Raw genomic sequence first — 17576 nt, forward strand, 5'->3', positions numbered from 1 at the left:
TTCTCAATTTTGTTGCTGATTAGTTTTGGTAGAGGCTTTGCTGGGTTTTTAGTTCTGCCCTGCTGTTTGTTCCAAGGGAATACTGATCTGTGCCTTGAGGTACCATCCTGCTGCATTTAAACTTTGCCTGGATGCTCTTGAGACCACTTTGTCTGACTGGGAGTGCCTTTGTAGCTTGAATTTCTCCTGTCTTTGGATTTTCTTTGAGTTGTAGAGGTTAGAGAGGCACAGTCTCACTTGTGGCTTTAAATGTAAAATGGGAGAGGAGCACAGAGCAGTGGAGCTTCCTGTGCTCTGTGACATTCTGGATTTACTGAGAGAGTCAGCAGTGACTGCACACATCCTACTGAGACCTGTAGCACTTGCTGATAGTGGAGTTTTTGTTTTGACTTGGGTGTTGTTTCCATCTGTATCATTACAACAACAGCGCTTCTGAATGTTTATGTGGCTGTTTAAATAAGAAAATTAGTGGGTTGACTAGATGAGTCTTGTTAAGCTGGTATTTTATTCACAGTATCCAAAATGGCACAATTGTGTGGAGTTTGCCTGGAGGAATTTAATAGAAATTAAGGAGACACCCTTCTGAAACACAGATTGCCTTCAGATCAGGTGCTGCCATCATGCTCCTAATTCATATTTATCTCATCTCACTGGAGAGGAGCTCCCTCGATTCCCAGAGATGCAGAAACAAATTTCAGTTTCCTAAAAGACATAAACAGCCTCCAACTTGGATTTGGTGTAAGATGTCCCAGTCTGAGCAGAAATCAAACATGGAATTAATGATGTTTGAGGCAGGAGCAGCACTGGTTTATCAGAGTTAAGCCATGGGGTAGTAATAAGATAAATGCAGAGTTTCCATTCTTAAAAATTCTTAAAAATGTGTTCTTTAGCTACTACTTAACTCTGAGTTGTAGCACTGTGTTCCTGTGTAGTTTCAGATGACATTGGAGCACATGTCTATAGTATATATTATAATAAAGTACATTTTTAAAGCTGTTTCTGTGAACATTTCATGGGGTAGTGCTGGCTGTTATCAGAGAGACCAAGCACAGTGAAATTTTATCCAATATATGTGCAGAATTTCACTGAGATTGGGTAAAACAGGAATAATAAGCAGTGTCAGCAGTCTGTTTAAAATATCTTCAGTGATTGTGTAAAAGCTGTTACATCAGTGGCCAACTTCATATGTTGGGAATTCTTTTCATAATAGCTTTAAAGTTAATTTTTTTTCTTTTTAGGCAGATTTTTAGATCTTGCCAGAAGTTAATTTAGGCCACGTTTTTCCTTATCTGCCAACTGCCTGGTGGTTTGATTTCATCTTTTCTAAAGATCTGAAATGTTTGCTCCTTATTTTATCAGTGGAATGATGATAGGAAATTCTGGATTGAAGACTTATTTATTTTAGGCTGATTTATTTATGTATGAGCTTATAACAAGCTTATTTGATTTTTTAAAAGTTCTATATGTGGTTCTGAGATCTAGTTGCTTATAAATACAAAAGCTTGGCTTCCTTGGTGAATAGCTTTAGAAATATTTTTACAATAATACTCTGGTATTATTCCTTCTTAAGTCTGGCTTGAATGAAACATAAACAAATCAAAATACATGTTTGTGATCTTCATTTTTGGACGTTTTTATAATTTTTATAAACAATAGAAGAACCTTGCTGGTTATTTATTCTCTCATGTTGTTGAAAACAAAAAGTAGAGAGTTCCTGAATTTTTTCTGTGTGATTTGGATAAACTGCTGCTTGGAAAAACTGGCAGGAGAGGAGACCTCTGTGTTCATGTCACAGAAAATGGGAGCACCAAGCTGATAGATAATTGCTCTGTTGGTGTGTTGAGGAGTTGTGGAAATAGAAGGAATTTGGATATTTGAAAGGAAAAGTGTATCTTGTTCATTTAGGGAGTTGCTTTCCTGCTTTTTTGATATTTGCACACTATTGTGGTGTGTGGTTGTGTGGACTGGTTGGAAGAAGAGAATTTTACACAAGTCTTGGGTTTTCTAGAGGAATAAGGATCCTTGTGTTGTCTTTCTTTTCTCTTTTTCTCCCCTAAATACACATGTAATTGTAGAAAACATTTTGAAATAACCAAAAATAATTCTGTTTTCTGATATAGGAGAAGTTAGTCTGTACTTTCATAGTTACTTTAAGTCTGGAGTGGGAACTTTTCTGATGTCCAGCAGCTCCAAGAGAAGGGGAATGATGATATTGTGCCTGTGATTCAGCTGCATTCGGGCTGCTCCTCTGATAAAAACCAGTGTGCCAACTTACCCAAACTGGTCTCACTGGTCCCATCCCTCCCCACTCTTGTTGCAGATGCTTTTACTGATTCAGCCATCAGTGCTAAAGTTAATGGAGAACACAAGGAGAAGGATCTGGAGCCATGGGATGGAGGAGAGAACACGGCTTCCGAGGAGCTGGAGGCGCTGGAGACCGATGTTGTAAGTGATGCTTTTTATCATCTCTGCCCATCAGTAGAAAATGAGCTGTTTCCCTGGACATGCCTTGAAATAATTCCTTAATTTCAATCTAGTAATGAGCTTTGGAGGAGCAAAATTGCTGTCCTGCATTGTGCTGGTGGATGTTCAGTCTTTGGCAGCAGCTGCCACGGCCCTTTGGAACGATCTGTCTGAGAATAGCTGCCTTTCAAATGGCACTTTTGGTAAATTCTGATCAATGGCAGCTGCTGTGGTAAGAGCTGTGTTGGACTCCTGGAGCCAAAAAGCAGCTTTTGTTAAGGACTCCAAATCCAGCAATGGCCCAAAGTGATTGATGTTTAATCAGAGCATTCCTGTCTGACTGTCATTGCACTTGGAAATTATGGGGAGATTGTGCTCAGCTAAGTGTCCCTGGGCTGCAGATGGAGGGAATTGATAGAAGCCTGACCCAAGCACAGGGAAAGTCTCAGATTATGAATCATTTGATGAAGAATATGGCCTCAAATGCCATGTCCTCATATATCACAGCTTTTCCTCAAGCAGAAATTCTTGTAGCCAGGTATTCAGCCTGCAGTGGTGTTCAAGGAGATAATATTACTGATTAGAGCATATTAACTTTAGGTAGAACAATTCTCCTGTCAGTTTTGGTGTCCATGCTGTAGAGCTGAGATTTATTGGAATACCCAAATACTCTCAGTGCTTTTATAAAATATTCAAACCATTTATTGTTGTGCTTGAGTGCTGTGATAGCAATTTGACTGAAGTGAGGGAGTTGTGCAGATCAACAGGAGTCTTCTGCCTGTGGTGCCTCTCAGGTAATTCCATCAGTGCTTTTGAAAAGTCTCAGAAGTGTTAATTTGCACTTTTTGGAAAAGACAAAAAAGATACTAATGTATGTATGTCTTGCTAGCCAGTAGTCTTATAGCACAGAGTGAGCATGCGCTTCAAATCTCATAAAAACAATACAAAGACTCACAGCAAACAAAAATAAAAGGGAATTTGAAGGTAGAATCTGTGCAGCTGATGAACAAATCTCCCTGAAATAAACTGTGGCATTAATAAGTTTGTTATCTGGACAGTCAATTCATAGGCCCAGGAAAAAGGGCAGAAGGTTTAACTTCTGCCATCACCCCTTAAGTTGAAGGGAATGTGTTTCCAGTGTCATTTTGAAAAACAAGCATCATTTTCTTCTAGTCTAATGGATGGGATCCCAATGACATGTTTCGTTACAATGAAGAAAATTATGGTGTAGTGTCAACTTATGACAGCAGTTTATCTTCTTATACGTAAGTTCCAAAATATTTTGTTATTAGATTTGTATTGAATGTTCTCCCTGGTTTGACAAACTTTATATTCTGCAGCTCGTTTTGCATAGTTTCTGAAGTTGTGGAATCGAATAACTGCAAAAGCAATGAATGAATGGTGCTTAAGAAACCTTGCCAGCTTTCTGTGAATAGTTAGATGTAGAAATCTTTATATATTCCCTTAAATGGGCACAGCTCATTCCCTTTGCAGACTTTTCTGAATTTAGCCATGCAATAAGGCTTATTTCTTACAGAAACTTCCAGGAATAGGGTGGAAAGCTGTGAATTAATCTGTATGTAGCTGCTATACCTATAGCTTTTGTTTAACCTAGCAGAGCAGTTTGGCTAAATCCTGATTTTATTGAGACAATTGATCTGGAAGATACTGGAATGCTGAAAAGCTGCTGATAACCAGGGTGGGGGTTGTGTGCTGGGGATGGTTTGTTTAGCAGACTTGTGCAGCTCCAAACTGAAGTTTTAGTTAAATATAATAACAATTGGAATATAGAAGTAGTATAAAGGCTGCTCTGGCTACTCTGGCAGTGATTTATTCCCCAGGGTCTGCAGCTATAATGTTCACTGCAACTGCAACACAAATGGACTGCAGATGTTCACAGCCATTGTGAAATGGCTTCAGTATTTCCCCACTCTTTTAACCCCCGAAGCAGAAACTTATTTTTATGAGTATCAAGGAATCGCAGTGAATATTTTGATTTTTTTTTTTTTTTTGTGAGTGTGTGCACTTGTCTACAGGTCTCTGGTTCAACAATCTGATTCCTCTGTTTGGTGCAGTTGGACCTGTAACATGGTGATAATCAAAGTGTCCCTAATCGGCTTATGTTTGAATCCTGGGGAAGCTGTTCTTTCCTTCCCTTCACTGCTCTAAGTACTTTTTGTACTTTTGAACTTTAGTCTTCCATCTTTCTGCTTTCTGGATATTAATGGAAACAGATTAAAAACATGAAGGTGCCTTTAAATTGATTCCATTTCCCCGCCCCTCCAAGTCAAGCAACTTGCTTTGCATATCAGTCTGCTGAACTGGGAAGCTCTTTTCCTGATTTTCCAACTCAAATGCTTAGATGTGCAGCTGAAGGATTGTAAAAGATTTATTGTTTGATTGTTTTCTCTTCCTAGAGCTAAGCAGTAGCAGGTATAGTTTGTCAAACTACATCAAGGTACAGGTTTGTGGTCCTGCAAATGTATTGATGATCACCAGGGTTCTGAACAATGTCATCCTGTCCATCCCCTTTCTCTCATCTTTAATGGCCTGTTAGAAAACATGAAATCATTCCCTGCCTCTTCAGGTTGCCATACATCCCTTCATCTTTTGCACTCACTTTAAATAAATGAGGATTATTGGCTGTTCTCCTTTATTGTGTTACTAACAGAGGGGCCAGGTTTGCATTCATGTAAATCTTATTTAAACCAAAGCTTTATGCTGAGGGGTTTTATTGAATATTTTTGCAGTTACCATTGATTAGGTCAGTAAATGTTTACAATGGCTGAAAATGTGGGGAAAAACTTGTGCTGCAGTAGCTGAGTGCTGGCTTGGAATTTGGCAAAGCCACTTGTTTTCCTCGTTCTGCCACCAACACTTGAGCAACTTTGCATAAATTATTTTATACCTGGCTTGTACCTCCACCTACTTCCTTTGGTTTTCTTCTTTATATTATTCAAAATATGGGCAGTAGTGATTCTATAATGCCCAGCAGAGCATGGGCCAAGCCTCAGCTCTGTTCCCTATTTTTATGTAGCTTACTCTGAAGGTTGGTGGAACAGCTTCTGCAAATTGAAGTTATAATCAGGGGGAAAAAATTGTTTATTAAAACCTGACACAAAAACTATGACAGGTGAACCCCAAAAATGGGTGGTAGAAGAAGGTGCAAGGTATGATCCCATCCCTGGTTGGGTTTTTTCAGTGTTTTAGTGCTCATGTAGTGAATTTTGACTTGGTGGCTCTTTCCTAAGGGATGATTTTTGCAATATTCCATTGCCTGCCATAGAGAGAGACATGGAATGGATGGGATTGAGGTCCTGGCACTCGCAGATGAGTCAGGAATTTCTGATCCTGTGCTCTGAAGTGTTCCATCCATCTTTTCTGCAGTTCTTCATAACTGGGAGAGCTGAAATTCTGTGGCTGGAATTATCAAAGGATTAAGGATGTCACTTCCTAATTTCAGTAGGATTGTGTCTGCTGGCAATGTGTAAATAGCTAAAAAAAAAATCAAATTTGGGCTCTTGGAGTAGCTTCCTATGTGAACAGCCAGTCTGAGGCTTTTTATGCCTGATGTTCTCAACCATGTTAAAAGTTGGAGCCTTTGCACAGCTTCAGGGACTGGGGATTTTACAAATCCTGTGGAAGAGTTGTGCATCCTGCTCTCAGCTCTCTAGGCAGGTAAATGACCCTGAATTTGTCTATAATATCAACCCAGTCCAGGAATTTCATATTAAAAAAAAGACAGCAAGTCTACTGGCTTAGAAGCAAGATTTTTTTTTTTTTCAGACTCGGTTAAAACTAACACACTGTGATTTTTGTAGCTCCTTTGTGCTTTTGAATGCATTTCAGAGATTCTTTTCCTTTCCATTGTCTTTTTAGGGTGCCATTAGAAAGAGATAATTCAGAAGAGTTTTTAAAACGGGAAGCCAGAGCAACTCAATTAGCAGAGGAAATTGAATCAAGTGCCCAATACAAAGCTCGGGTTGCCTTGGAAAATGATGAAAGGACAGAAGAAGAAAAATATACTGCTGTTCAGAGAAATGCTAATGAAAGAGAAGGACATGGTGTGAACACTAGGTACTTGAGTACACTATGAATAGTATTTTTATTTAAATTATGGAGGTATTTTGGTACCGTAGCAGTTTGCTCATTGATACTGGGCTTTTTTCAGCAGGCCTGATTAGGTTTGGAACCTTGTGTAAACAATCCTGTGCTGGTTTTGGCACTGAGGCTGACTTGGACACCTCTGCCTGGCCCTGTATTATCTCTGTAGTGAAACAAACTTCCCCATTCTGACCTGTCACCGTGGTGAATTCCCAAATTACAGGAAGGGGCAGCAGTTTCGGTGTGTCCTGGAAAATTTCAGGCATTGCTGCTAAATCCTTCAGTGCCTGTGGGCTCATAAAGTGGACTGTGTGGCCACTCTCAAAAGCCAATTCATAAGGTGACTGTCGGGTCAACATCTGATACTATTTAGACTTTTCCCCTCGGCTTGATGGGAGAAAAGAGAGAAAATGGGGTGCTTTTTGTTGCCTCTCAGCTGTGTCTCAACACTGATAGAAGTTTGCTGTGTTTCAGAGAAAATAAATACATTCCACCTGGACAGAGGAACAGAGATGTCCTGTCCTGGGGAAGTGGAAGACAAAACTCACCGAGGATGGGCCAGTCTGGATCAGGCCCACCAATCTCAAGGTCTGGATCCCACACTTCAGAATTCAGCCCTAACTCTGGAGCAGATCAAAGAGTAGTTAACGGAGGCAAGTATCTGAAATCTGAATGGATGTACCTCGTAACACAGCAGATAATTACCTCTTTGTGCTGAAATGGTGTGGGATTAGGCTGTGTGTTCCATAAACCAGGTTAGCATTCATCATTTAACACAGAGGATGTGAGCTGGATTTGGGCTGAACACACAGAGGAGGAGCACTCATTGCACTGCGCTGTCTGTGGCTTTGCAGAGCAGAAATGTCATTTGTTTTCCTCCTCAAACACCTCTGTCTTAGATGATGGTGCACCGTGCGGATTTAAAGATGAAAAACTGCATCAGCACTGCAAAGCTCCGTGTGGAGGAGCAGCAGTGCTGACACCTGGTGAAAGGCAGTGGCAGGAGGAAGCTTCCCTTCCTTCCTGGGAAAGAATAAAGCCACTTGCTGATTTTATATAAAAGAGAAGAGGGAAAAACAAAAACAGCATTAGAGAAAGGATTCCAAAGCCTTCCCTCCAAATGGGTATTTGAGTATTTGCTGCTGGACACATGGGTAGTGTTTTTAACCAGGCATCAGTAGGGCACTGCATGGCAGGAATTGGTGTCCCAGAAGCCAAACACCATTCCTGGAGGTGGATTTCAGCAGTGGCCTGTCCTCAAAGCATTCTTTTTAGAATTTAAAAATGCTATTATAATAAATTGCTGTGAATAAATGAAAAGTGTGTAATACTCAAGTGATCTATCTGGAGAGGAAGTTTGAGAAGCATCTAAAGGTAAGTGAGACTTCCTTTCTAAAGCCAGAGTCAGCTCTATAAAGGATGGACAAACTGAGCCTTGCCCAAACAATGCTAACCTTGAAATTTGTCTGTAGTATTTGTGGTTTCTCTCACCCTATTACTTTGCTGAATCAACATCATAGGCCTAAAACATTCAGAATGGCTTGTAAATTCAATTAATTCTGCTTTGGAAACCATGAGCCCTACATCCTAGATGAAAATCCTCCATTAATACCTTAGATAAGCGATAAAAGGCATAAATGTCAGGATTCAGACACTGAACACCGCTGGTTTTTGTAAAGATCCAGCTCCTAGATGGATATTTACTCATCATTTGGTTTGAAAGTAGCAGTTTGTGTGGTCAGTACTGTTTGTGAACAGCTGTTTGAGAACCTCTGGTAGCTCTGTTGAGGACCTTGTGGAGTGCTGGGTGCTGTGGAGCATTGGTATGCCAGGCTAACAGATCAAACTTTGCTGTCTATTCCTTAGTAGTGTTTGTAGATCCTAATTAACCCTTTGGGGAGCCTGTGACATTCTCAACTCCAATTTGACCCAAAACCAAGGCAAACCCAACCCTCCAGAGACATTTATCTCCTCAATTACCTCCTCGATCCATCCCCAAAGGGTTAAACCGTGGATTAAAAAAAAAAAAAAAAAGAAAAAAGAAAAAAAAAAAAAGGCAAAACCAAAAAAAAAGAAAAAAAAATCATTTTGTCATATTTTACTTTTTTTTTTTTTTTCTGTTGACCTCCCCCTTCCCCTTCCCCCCCACCCCCCCTTCCCCTTCCCCCCCCCCCAACCCCCCCCCATAATTTTTTTCTTTAGTTTTTATACTTTCCTTCATATCATTTGTTCTGTCAGGTGTTCCCTGGCCATCGCCTTGCCCATCTCCTTCCTCTCGCCCACCTTCTCGCTACCAGTCAGGTCCCAACTCTCTTCCACCTCGGGCAGCCACCCCTACACGGCCGCCCTCCAGGCCCCCCTCGCGGCCCTCCAGGCCCCCGTCTCACCCCTCTGCTCATGGTTCTCCAGCTCCTGTCTCTACTATGCCTAAACGCATGTCTTCAGAAGGTACAATATATACCAGATTTGTTCATGTTTGGTTTTTTTTTTTTTTGTCTTTGTTTAACTCCTCTGTGAGGTTTTTTTTTTTTAATTATGGACCAGAGTTGGTTGGTTGTTTTTTTTTTTCGTTGTTGTTGTTGTTGTCGTTGTGGTTTTTTTTTTTTTGTTTGGTTTTTTTTTTTCCTCTTCATGACTTAACCTGTAATTTGTGTTTAACTTTAGTTTATCGGACTTATTTCTATTAACCTTTTTTTTTTTGTTTTTTTGTTTTTTTGTTTTTGTTTCGTTGGTTTGGTTGGTGGTTTGTTGGTTCTTTTTTTTCTTTTTTTTTTTTTTTTTTTTTTTTTTGTTTGTTTGTTTGATTTGAAGAGCTTTACAAAAACGAAAGAAAGCTGTGAAATTTCCCGAGTTTGGTATGAAATTAAACTCAGCTTTGTAAACGCTGCTCAGTGTCTCAAATTAACCAACAGCAACATGCAGGACCTGATAACTTTAGAGAGCATTTTTAGAACTATAAATTTATATAAAATACTAATTTTAACACAGTTGTTCCAAAAAAAGCATAACTAAATCATTGAATCACCTCTTGTATAGCAACCAATGACAATAATGATCATAAAAATGCTGTATTCAGTGAAGTAAACTGTGGAATGGGGTAGGATTTGAGCTGTTTCAAAGGTGAATTTGTAGGAAATTTTTATTCAGAACAATAAATCAGCTCCCTAGCAGTCAATAATGCACAGAGAAAGGCTGACCTGTGAGTCTTTGGTAGCTGTATGCAGAATTATCCCAACTAAATTCATCCTGGGGGGTGTACAATAAGGAACATGGTTTATCATTTTTATTTCAAGTGCACTTAAACCCTGCACAACACGGTGTAGCAAGCCTAGAAAATACAAAGTGGTTATCCTGAGCTCCCTGGAAACTTGCAGTGGGTGCTGTAGCTGGTTCCACTGGAGCCGTGGGAGAGAGAGGAATGATCCCTCAGACTGGGAAATGCTCCTGGCCAAAAAGTGGGTGGTAGCCACATCTGTCTGACCTACTGTCCATTTGTTGTGGGTTTTGTTTTTTTTTTCTGGAGTAAGGAACTGAGAATCCACCTGCAAATGGAAGTATTTCTTAGCGCTCGTGGTTGGTTTGTCACTGCAAAATGCAGTGAACTGCTGCTTAGTGCAATGTTTAATTCCTATTGCTGCAAGATTATTCCTGGGAAATGTGCATTCTTTAAAATACTCACCTGTGTGAAAGTCGCATTGAAGTGGGCTTCAGATGGTTAAAATAGAGGCTGACATTTAAAGGTTTATGTAACCAGGAGGGGTACTTGGTATTTTAGAAGTTTTTTTTCCTGAAACCTAAAAGCCATTATCTGAACCTGACCTTGTTACTGACCTACGTTAAAAATGAACTGCCATCAGCCAGATTCTGTTCACACATGGTTTTGCCTTTTGAAGTACCAACATTTGAGCCTAATCCTGTAAAGAAAATGTTTATTAGGATGTAAGAACTGTATTGCTGCTTAGTTTTGAGCATAACTGTGGTGTGGCAGCTGTACAGGCTGTGCACAATTCCTGTATTCACTTATGACTTTGGCTTGTGGTGTTAAACATGCATGACTTGAACCTTGGGATAACAATCCGTTGTTTAGTTGCAATTTTTGCTGACTTGTAAATGAATTGTGACCTGCTGCAGGCAATTCAGCCTCGCTGCAGAGAATGCTCTGCTGAAATTCCCCAAGAGCATTGGTCAGCCACTGGTGACTATAAATGGTTGGGCTCACTGACCACCTGACAAAAGCGCTGGGAATTTTTTATTTTTCTGGAAAAAAATGTTTGATAGCCTGGAACTGGGCTTATCCAGGGGCAGCTGCACCACTGACCTTTATGGCTTGGCTTGGACCTGGCAGTGGTGGATGCTTGGATTGAAATATTTTAAATCCAGGCCTTGCACACCTATTTCAGTGCTGATAAAGCCTCTGAATACCCAGGAGCTGCCCTGGGGAGGTGATGGTTCTTGGCAGCCTGGCTGGACCAATGACTTGGCCTTTTTTAGGATATCAATGCCAATTGCTTGATTTTCTTGCTGCTTTATTGAGAATTTTAAGACGAAATGCAGTTTTAAGAAGAGATGTTTGGGTTTTCTGTGGTGGACACGAAGCACTTAATTGTGTGGGGTTGTCTTTTTTTCCTCAGGGCCTCCACGGATGTCTCCAAAGGCTCAACGGCACCCTCGAGGTCACAGAGTCTCTACTGGTAGGGGTACAATTTCAAGTGGCTTAGAATTTGTATCTCATAATGCACCTGGGGAAGCATCTACTGCTGCAGTGGCACGAGGCAGCCCTTCAGGTGGGACGTGGTCATCAGTTGTCAGTGGGGGTAGGTAAAGCTTGGCTTATTGCAGATGGCTTGCAGGGGCATCCTTAGAGTGGGAATGCTCAGCAGAATCCTGCCTTTCCAAGGCAATTCAGGCTCTGAATAATGAAATACTGGGCTAAGGTTGGAGTGGGAGAAGGATGTTCCCAGATAGCTGAGTGAGAATTGGTGCAGTGTTGTCCTAACTGTAGAGTCAGGCGCTGTGTGAAGAGAAAGGAAGGAAAAGTGTGGGAATTAGTTGTTCAAAAGATTCATTTTTAGGGGATTTATTGGAGGAGTCAGGAGGAGTTAGAGATTTGCCACTGCATCCCTGAGTTTGGTTATGGCAGCATGGCTGGACTGTGGTTTACAAATGAAGGAGGTGTTTGGGTAGAGGGAGGTTGGTGTTAAAAGATTAAGTGATACTCCAGTTAAGTTGGATGTATTTCTCCTTTAAAATTTACGTGGATTTTAAGTGGTGATGTTGTTCTTGGCTGCTGCAGGAGCAGTTCTAGTGAGTATCTCCTTAGTCAGTTAATATCTATTTTTTAATATTTGACTCGAAAGTTAAAGCTCAGTCTTGTGCCACAGGTCTAGTCTGGAGCTCTTGAGTTGAGGCCATGCTCTGGTGGGCTGTCAGGAGCTGGGTGTTTCCTTAGGGGCAAGGGAGCAACAGTTTGGTCCTTTTTAGGTACCTTTTGGGTATTTTTAGCAGTGCAGAATTCTAGAGGAGCGTAGTGGGAACACATTTCTCAGGAAGAAGGTATAAATTAGACCCACGTTGATTTGTTGCCTTGTGAAAAAAAAAACAAACTCCAGCTCTTGTGTTGTGACATTATTTGTGATTCACTTTCCCTATTTATGTATTATTAACAAATATATATATATTATATTAATATATATTATGTATTAATATGCAAGTAGGATTGTTAAACCACTTTACCTGCCTTTCTGCTCACTCACTGGGACTTAATATGTTGCAAAAAGCACAAGTGGGATGAGCAGGAAGCAGAAGCTTCAACAACTTACTGTTCAAATACACAACTCTCCCTGCTGCTTTAGCACAGGGGCAAAAAATATACCTAAAAGCACTTTTTTTTTCAATAGGCTATGTTGTTTTTCTTCCAGCTGGCAAACCTCCAAAAGAGGACACTGTAAAATGGATGTGTTTTTTCAGCCCTCTTAAAAAATATTTTACATCTGTTTGTGTGGAGACCTGACCACCTTTTGTGCTCTGCCTGAAACTGGGTTAATGTGAGCTGTTGTAGTTGTACTACTGGGGGATTTGGGGAAGCATTTTGCAGATTCTTGATGGGATTAGAGGGCAGTGCTAAATTTTGGGGGGACAATCTGCAGAGAAATCACCCCCTTATCTGAAATGCTGCGTTGTAAAGAACTAGGAGATGTGCCTGAAAGGTAAACAGGTTTTCAGTTACTACAAAATGCCTCACAAAGTAGTTTCAAAGCATGTTTTTTAACCATTTTAAAACTAAAACAAACTGCTGAGCAGATGGGGAAGCTCATCCTATAACTGCTTTTTCCTGTTTGTTTCTAGTTCCGAGATTATCCCCTAAAACACACAGGCCTAGGTCTCCAAGGCAGAGCAGCACTCCCATGGGACCAGCTCTGCCTTCTCCTCAGCCTGGTACTATTCCCACTGAATCTGTTGCCATGCCTGTTCCAGCTGCCTCTCCTACACCTGCCAGCCCTGCATCCAACAGAGCAGTCACCCCTTCCAATGAAGGTAAGTGACCCTCACTGCCTTGCAAATGCTCCTTTTCCCTAATTCCTGACAAGGAATGTGCCTAGGCAACAGCAGAGCTGCTTGCTGAATGATGGGAAATCTCGAGATGCGTTAAATTCTGCTGTGAGTTTCCATTTCTCCAGCTTTAAACTAAAGTTGGAGAGAGGCTTTTTGAGGAGTCTTTATGCTTAGTTTCTTGTGTCCTTAAGGAGCATGGGTTTATAGGTGTCTGACTTAATTAATTGAGGATTTCTTTTTCCAAACAGAGTTTTTGCCTCTTTTCTATGTGAAAGAAACACAGGCCATTGGCATCAAGGAACTATTTTGAACACAGCAAAAGGAATGGAGGGGGTAAAAAAAACCCATTCAGGAGCATAGTCAAATGCCTAAGAACTCTCAAATCTTGTAGCATTCTCTATAAAGAGCTTGGACTGCTGCAAATATTTGGCTCCAAGTTTATAGTTTGTTCAGCCTAGTTAAGGTTTTGTGTATGATGAGAGGGGTGAGTTTAATTGTTTGGGTTTTTTTCATTTGACAGTAACAGTAGGATGGGAAGGGAGGGAAGATGATCCTCCAGGCGCCAACTAGGCAGCAGGAAATGTGTAACTTAAAAGATTTTTCAAGCTAAAAATGGTTAAATCTCTCCCCTGTTTCTCTCTTGCCTTCTCTCTTTGGTCAGCTGGTGTTGTGTATAAGAGAATAACTTTGGCAATTTCTTTTCCAGCTAAAGATACAAGGCTTCAGGACCAGAGGCAAAATTCTGCAACTGGAAACAAGGAGAATATAAAGCCAAGTGAGACTTCTCCTAGTTTTTCTAAACCTGAAAACAAAGGTTTGTATCCAAAGCTTTCATGTACTCGAGTGATGTAGGAATTGTGCACATTAAACCTGCTGTCCTGGCTGCTTTAGTTGGCATTTTAAGGAAGGCTTGGAGGCAGTCTGGTGTTCTCCAGTGAAATTTGGTCCTGCAGTTGTGAAGTGGCACTTTGAAATGTTGTTTGTGACTCATTCCATCAACACCAAATGTAGAGATGCTCATGTGGATGGTGTGATTTCACTTGTTTTTTTTTCCTTTTTTCCCCCCCCTCCCTTCTTTCTTCCCCCTGCTCACAGAGCTGCTTTTTAGCTGCCTTTGGACTGAATATGTTTCTGCTTAGAGCTGTGCTCACAATACTTCTGAGCATCGTGGTCAGCAGAGCTTTTCTAACTGTGCTTTTTCCTATTATGCCTTAACATTTCTTTGTCTCTGTAGCGCTGTTTGTTCATTCAGTTCTCAAAAAAGAAAAATCTTTTCATGTTGTTAAACTGAGAGCCAGATTCATTTGCTGTCTCATTGGAGAGACCTTTAGAACGAGTCCAACAATAAAGCTCACCTGGATCAGTGTTTCTCCTTCACTTGCTGTGTTTTGAAATGCTGGCACAGGCTGGGTTGGGGGTTTTGTTGCATGTTCTTTGTGTTCAGTGAGTTCTGCAGTCCCTGCACCTCGGGGCTTCTGCCTTGGTGTGGTGCATCAGAACTAAAGATAAATCAGTTATGTAATGCTCTGCTTTCACAGAGGCTTTCTGTGTGCTCATACACGTAGGTCATGGAATTGTACCAAATTAAAACCCAAAATAAGGCACTGAGTTTCATTTTTATATCTGCAAAACCATTATCTTTCTGCAAAATTAGTAATGTGTATAAAACTTGAATTAGAAATGCGTGGACAATGTTGATCTTGTATTTGGCAGGTGTCTCTCCAATTGTTTCAGAGCATAGAAAACAGATTGATGATTTAAAGAAATTTAAGAATGACTTTAGGGTAAGTTTCTCTCTGTTAATGGTGTCATCATTCTCGTGTGCATCCAGATTATTTTAATGAATTGAACACACTGCATATGTTAACAGGTCTTTATACTTTTGCTTAATTTATGAAAATATCTGTAAGAATTCATGTTAGGTATTGTAAAATCAATGCTGGCTCTTGTTTGTACAATTGCTTAATGCTCATAAATGTGAATATTGACTGTACACTGAAAACAGGACTTGAAACCTGTTTGATCATTAGGCACAAATAATTATCTCACACTCCATATGGAGGAGCTGTTGCAAAATTAAATGAAGAGTTTTGCCGAGGAAAATTGAAGATGAATTCATATTACTTATTTCCTGGTTATAAGGGTTTATTAAATCAGGTTAGCTTTTCAAGTGGTGCTGTTAAATCACTCAGGAGATGAGTCCAGAGGGTTGTCTGAAGCTTTTCTGTCACTCCCTAATCAACGTACAGGTCACTTGAGTGGCTGAATAGCTCCTTACACAGTGCCAGCTTAAACATTCTCAGTGCCCATGGATTCCTTTCCTAGTAGAAATGGAAATGGATGTTTTAAAAGGTCATTTCCAGATGATTGAGGCTTGTGAGACTGTGTTTTGCTCTGTGCGTGTGACAGCATTAGATGGTCTCTCCTGAGTTTTGTATCAATTTACTGAATATATCCCTTGGGTTTTTTTTCAGTTACAGTCCAGTTCCTCTTCAGATGCAGTGGATCAGCTGCTAAACAAAACTCGGGAAGGTGAAAAATCCAGAGATGTAGTTAAAGAAAAAACTGAATCCAGCCCTAAAGAATCTATCATAGAAGCTGGCAGTAACACCAACTCCAATGGTGGCAGTAGCAAGCCCAACAGTCCCAGTATTTCTCCTTCCATGAGTAACAGCTCTGAGCAAAAGCGAGGGCCTGAGGTGACCTCCCAAGGTGTACAGACATCTGGGCCTGGAAGTAAGCAAGACAAAGAGGATAAAGAGGAGAAGAAGGATACTTCTGAGTGAGTAATTATGCCTTCTGGAATAAGCACATCTTTATTAACATCAGGCCTTGTGTAGAAGTCATGGCTGGGTGACACATTCCTGGCTCTTAAGTGCTGCTACACAGGAGGAACAACAGGGGAAGGGACTGCCCTGAAAGTCATCTCCTGACTCAGTGCAGAGCTCTGTTTGGTCCTGTTGATGCCTAGTTCACATCTAAAAGCTTATTTCAATGTTTTCCTCGCTCACATGAGCTGTGGTATCAATTGAAAAACTTTTATAGATAGTTGCAGTAGGAGTCCCTCAATGAGAGTGGCTTTTTGCATGCCATGAGGTGTTTGACTTCTCAGAAATCTGACTCACAGATGGAAATGAGGTGTTTCTTAAATTATTAATTGCAGATACTCCTGTGAAAGAATAATGCCCAACTTAATTCTTTGTTCTTTACGTTTAGGCAAGTTAGAAAATCAACACTTAATCCTAATGCTAAAGAGTTCAACCCTCGATCTTTTGCTCAAGTAAGTGACTTGATGCTGACTTTGAGTAGATCTTTGTAAGCCAACTGTTTTTTTTTTTTTTTTTTTGGAGGATACTCAAACTAACCCTGCCATATCCATTGCTCACCTCTGTTTGTAGCCGAAACCTTCTACTACACCAACCTCCCCTCGTCCTCAAGCTCAGCCCAGCCCCTCCATGGTGGGGCACCAGCAGCCAACCCCCGTGTACACTCAGCCTGTTTGTTTTGCACCAAATATGATGTACCCGGTTCCAGTGAGTCCAGGCGTGCAGGTAAAGTGCTGCAAACTCCTCAACACTTCACAGACATCCTCAGGAAGCTGAGCAGGTTTAGGAATCATAGAATGGGTTGGGTTGAGAAGGACCTTAAAGATCAGTTTGTTGCTTGGGAGCTCTGAGTTAAAGCAGTGAGATAGGACAGCTTGTATTGCTCTTGTAAATATAAATCACCTTGTTGTTAAGTTTTGGCTGTGTAAATACTGACTTTTCCCGGTGCTCCCTCAGTCTGGATGTTCAAATAATCCTAAACACTTGTAAATGCCAGCAGCCCACATTTATTGTGGATCCATGCAGGTTTCCTCCCAGTCCTCCAAGCATAATCTCACTCTCTGCAACTGTTCCTTTGTTTCCAGCTGTGTCCTGCTGGTTTCTGGTTATTGTAGGGATCACTGGGATTTCAAATCTAGCTCCATTATCATAGAATCATGGAATATCCTAAGTTGGAAGGGACCCACAAGGATTTTCAGCCCAACCCCTGTCCCTGCACAGACACCCCAACAATCCCACCCTGTCTCTGGGAGCATTGTCCAAGGTTCCTGGGGCTTTGTGCCCATTCCCTGGGGAGCCTTTTGAGTGCCCCAGCATCCTCCTGGGGAAAACCTTCCTTTGATACCCAGCCTAGCCCTCCCCTGACTCAGCTTTACAGCAAAAAGCTGCTGTGAGGCTGTCAGGTTGAGCCCAGTGCCTGCAGTAGCAGCAGTAGCTTTCCTGGGCTGGTTGTTGCCAACCATCTGGTCTTAGTTGTGTGTCCGTGCAGACTTAATGACACTGATCCAAGAAAATCTCATAGGTTAGGCAGAGTTCACTAAACCATGTAACAGAACGGAGGGAAACACATCAAAGCTGAGTGGGGCCCCCACCCCAGCACACACTGAGGTTTTAAAGGAATATCATACCTTC

The 17576-nt window shown here is 41.0% G+C and overlaps 1 protein-coding gene across 15 annotated transcripts in view; it reads left to right on the plus strand.

The window, feature by feature from the left end:
* Positions 1–17576, plus strand: part of ATXN2 (ataxin 2) — a 49952-nt gene that overhangs the window by 14102 nt on the left and 18274 nt on the right. For 6 of the 15 annotated variants that reach the window (XM_066331618.1, XM_066331619.1, XM_066331624.1 and 3 more), the window contains exons 6-17: positions 2321–2445; positions 3637–3728; positions 6343–6540; positions 7042–7220; positions 8806–9015; positions 11199–11381; positions 12913–13101; positions 13826–13933; positions 14833–14903; positions 15594–15901; positions 16336–16399; positions 16518–16670. In XM_066331618.1, the coding sequence (XP_066187715.1) occupies positions 2321–2445; positions 3637–3728; positions 6343–6540; positions 7042–7220; positions 8806–9015; positions 11199–11381; positions 12913–13101; positions 13826–13933; positions 14833–14903; positions 15594–15901; positions 16336–16399; positions 16518–16670 (1880 nt within the window). The remainder of the gene's footprint in view (positions 1–2320; positions 2446–3636; positions 3729–6342; positions 6541–7041; positions 7221–8805; positions 9016–11198; positions 11382–12912; positions 13102–13825; positions 13934–14832; positions 14904–15593; positions 15902–16335; positions 16400–16517; positions 16671–17576) is intronic. The other 9 variants (XM_066331626.1, XM_066331622.1, XM_066331627.1 and 6 more) reach the window with 9 other exon arrangements.

This window comes from Sylvia atricapilla, chromosome 17, assembly GCF_009819655.1.
Source record: "Sylvia atricapilla isolate bSylAtr1 chromosome 17, bSylAtr1.pri, whole genome shotgun sequence".
NCBI lineage: Eukaryota > Metazoa > Chordata > Aves > Passeriformes > Sylviidae > Sylvia > Sylvia atricapilla.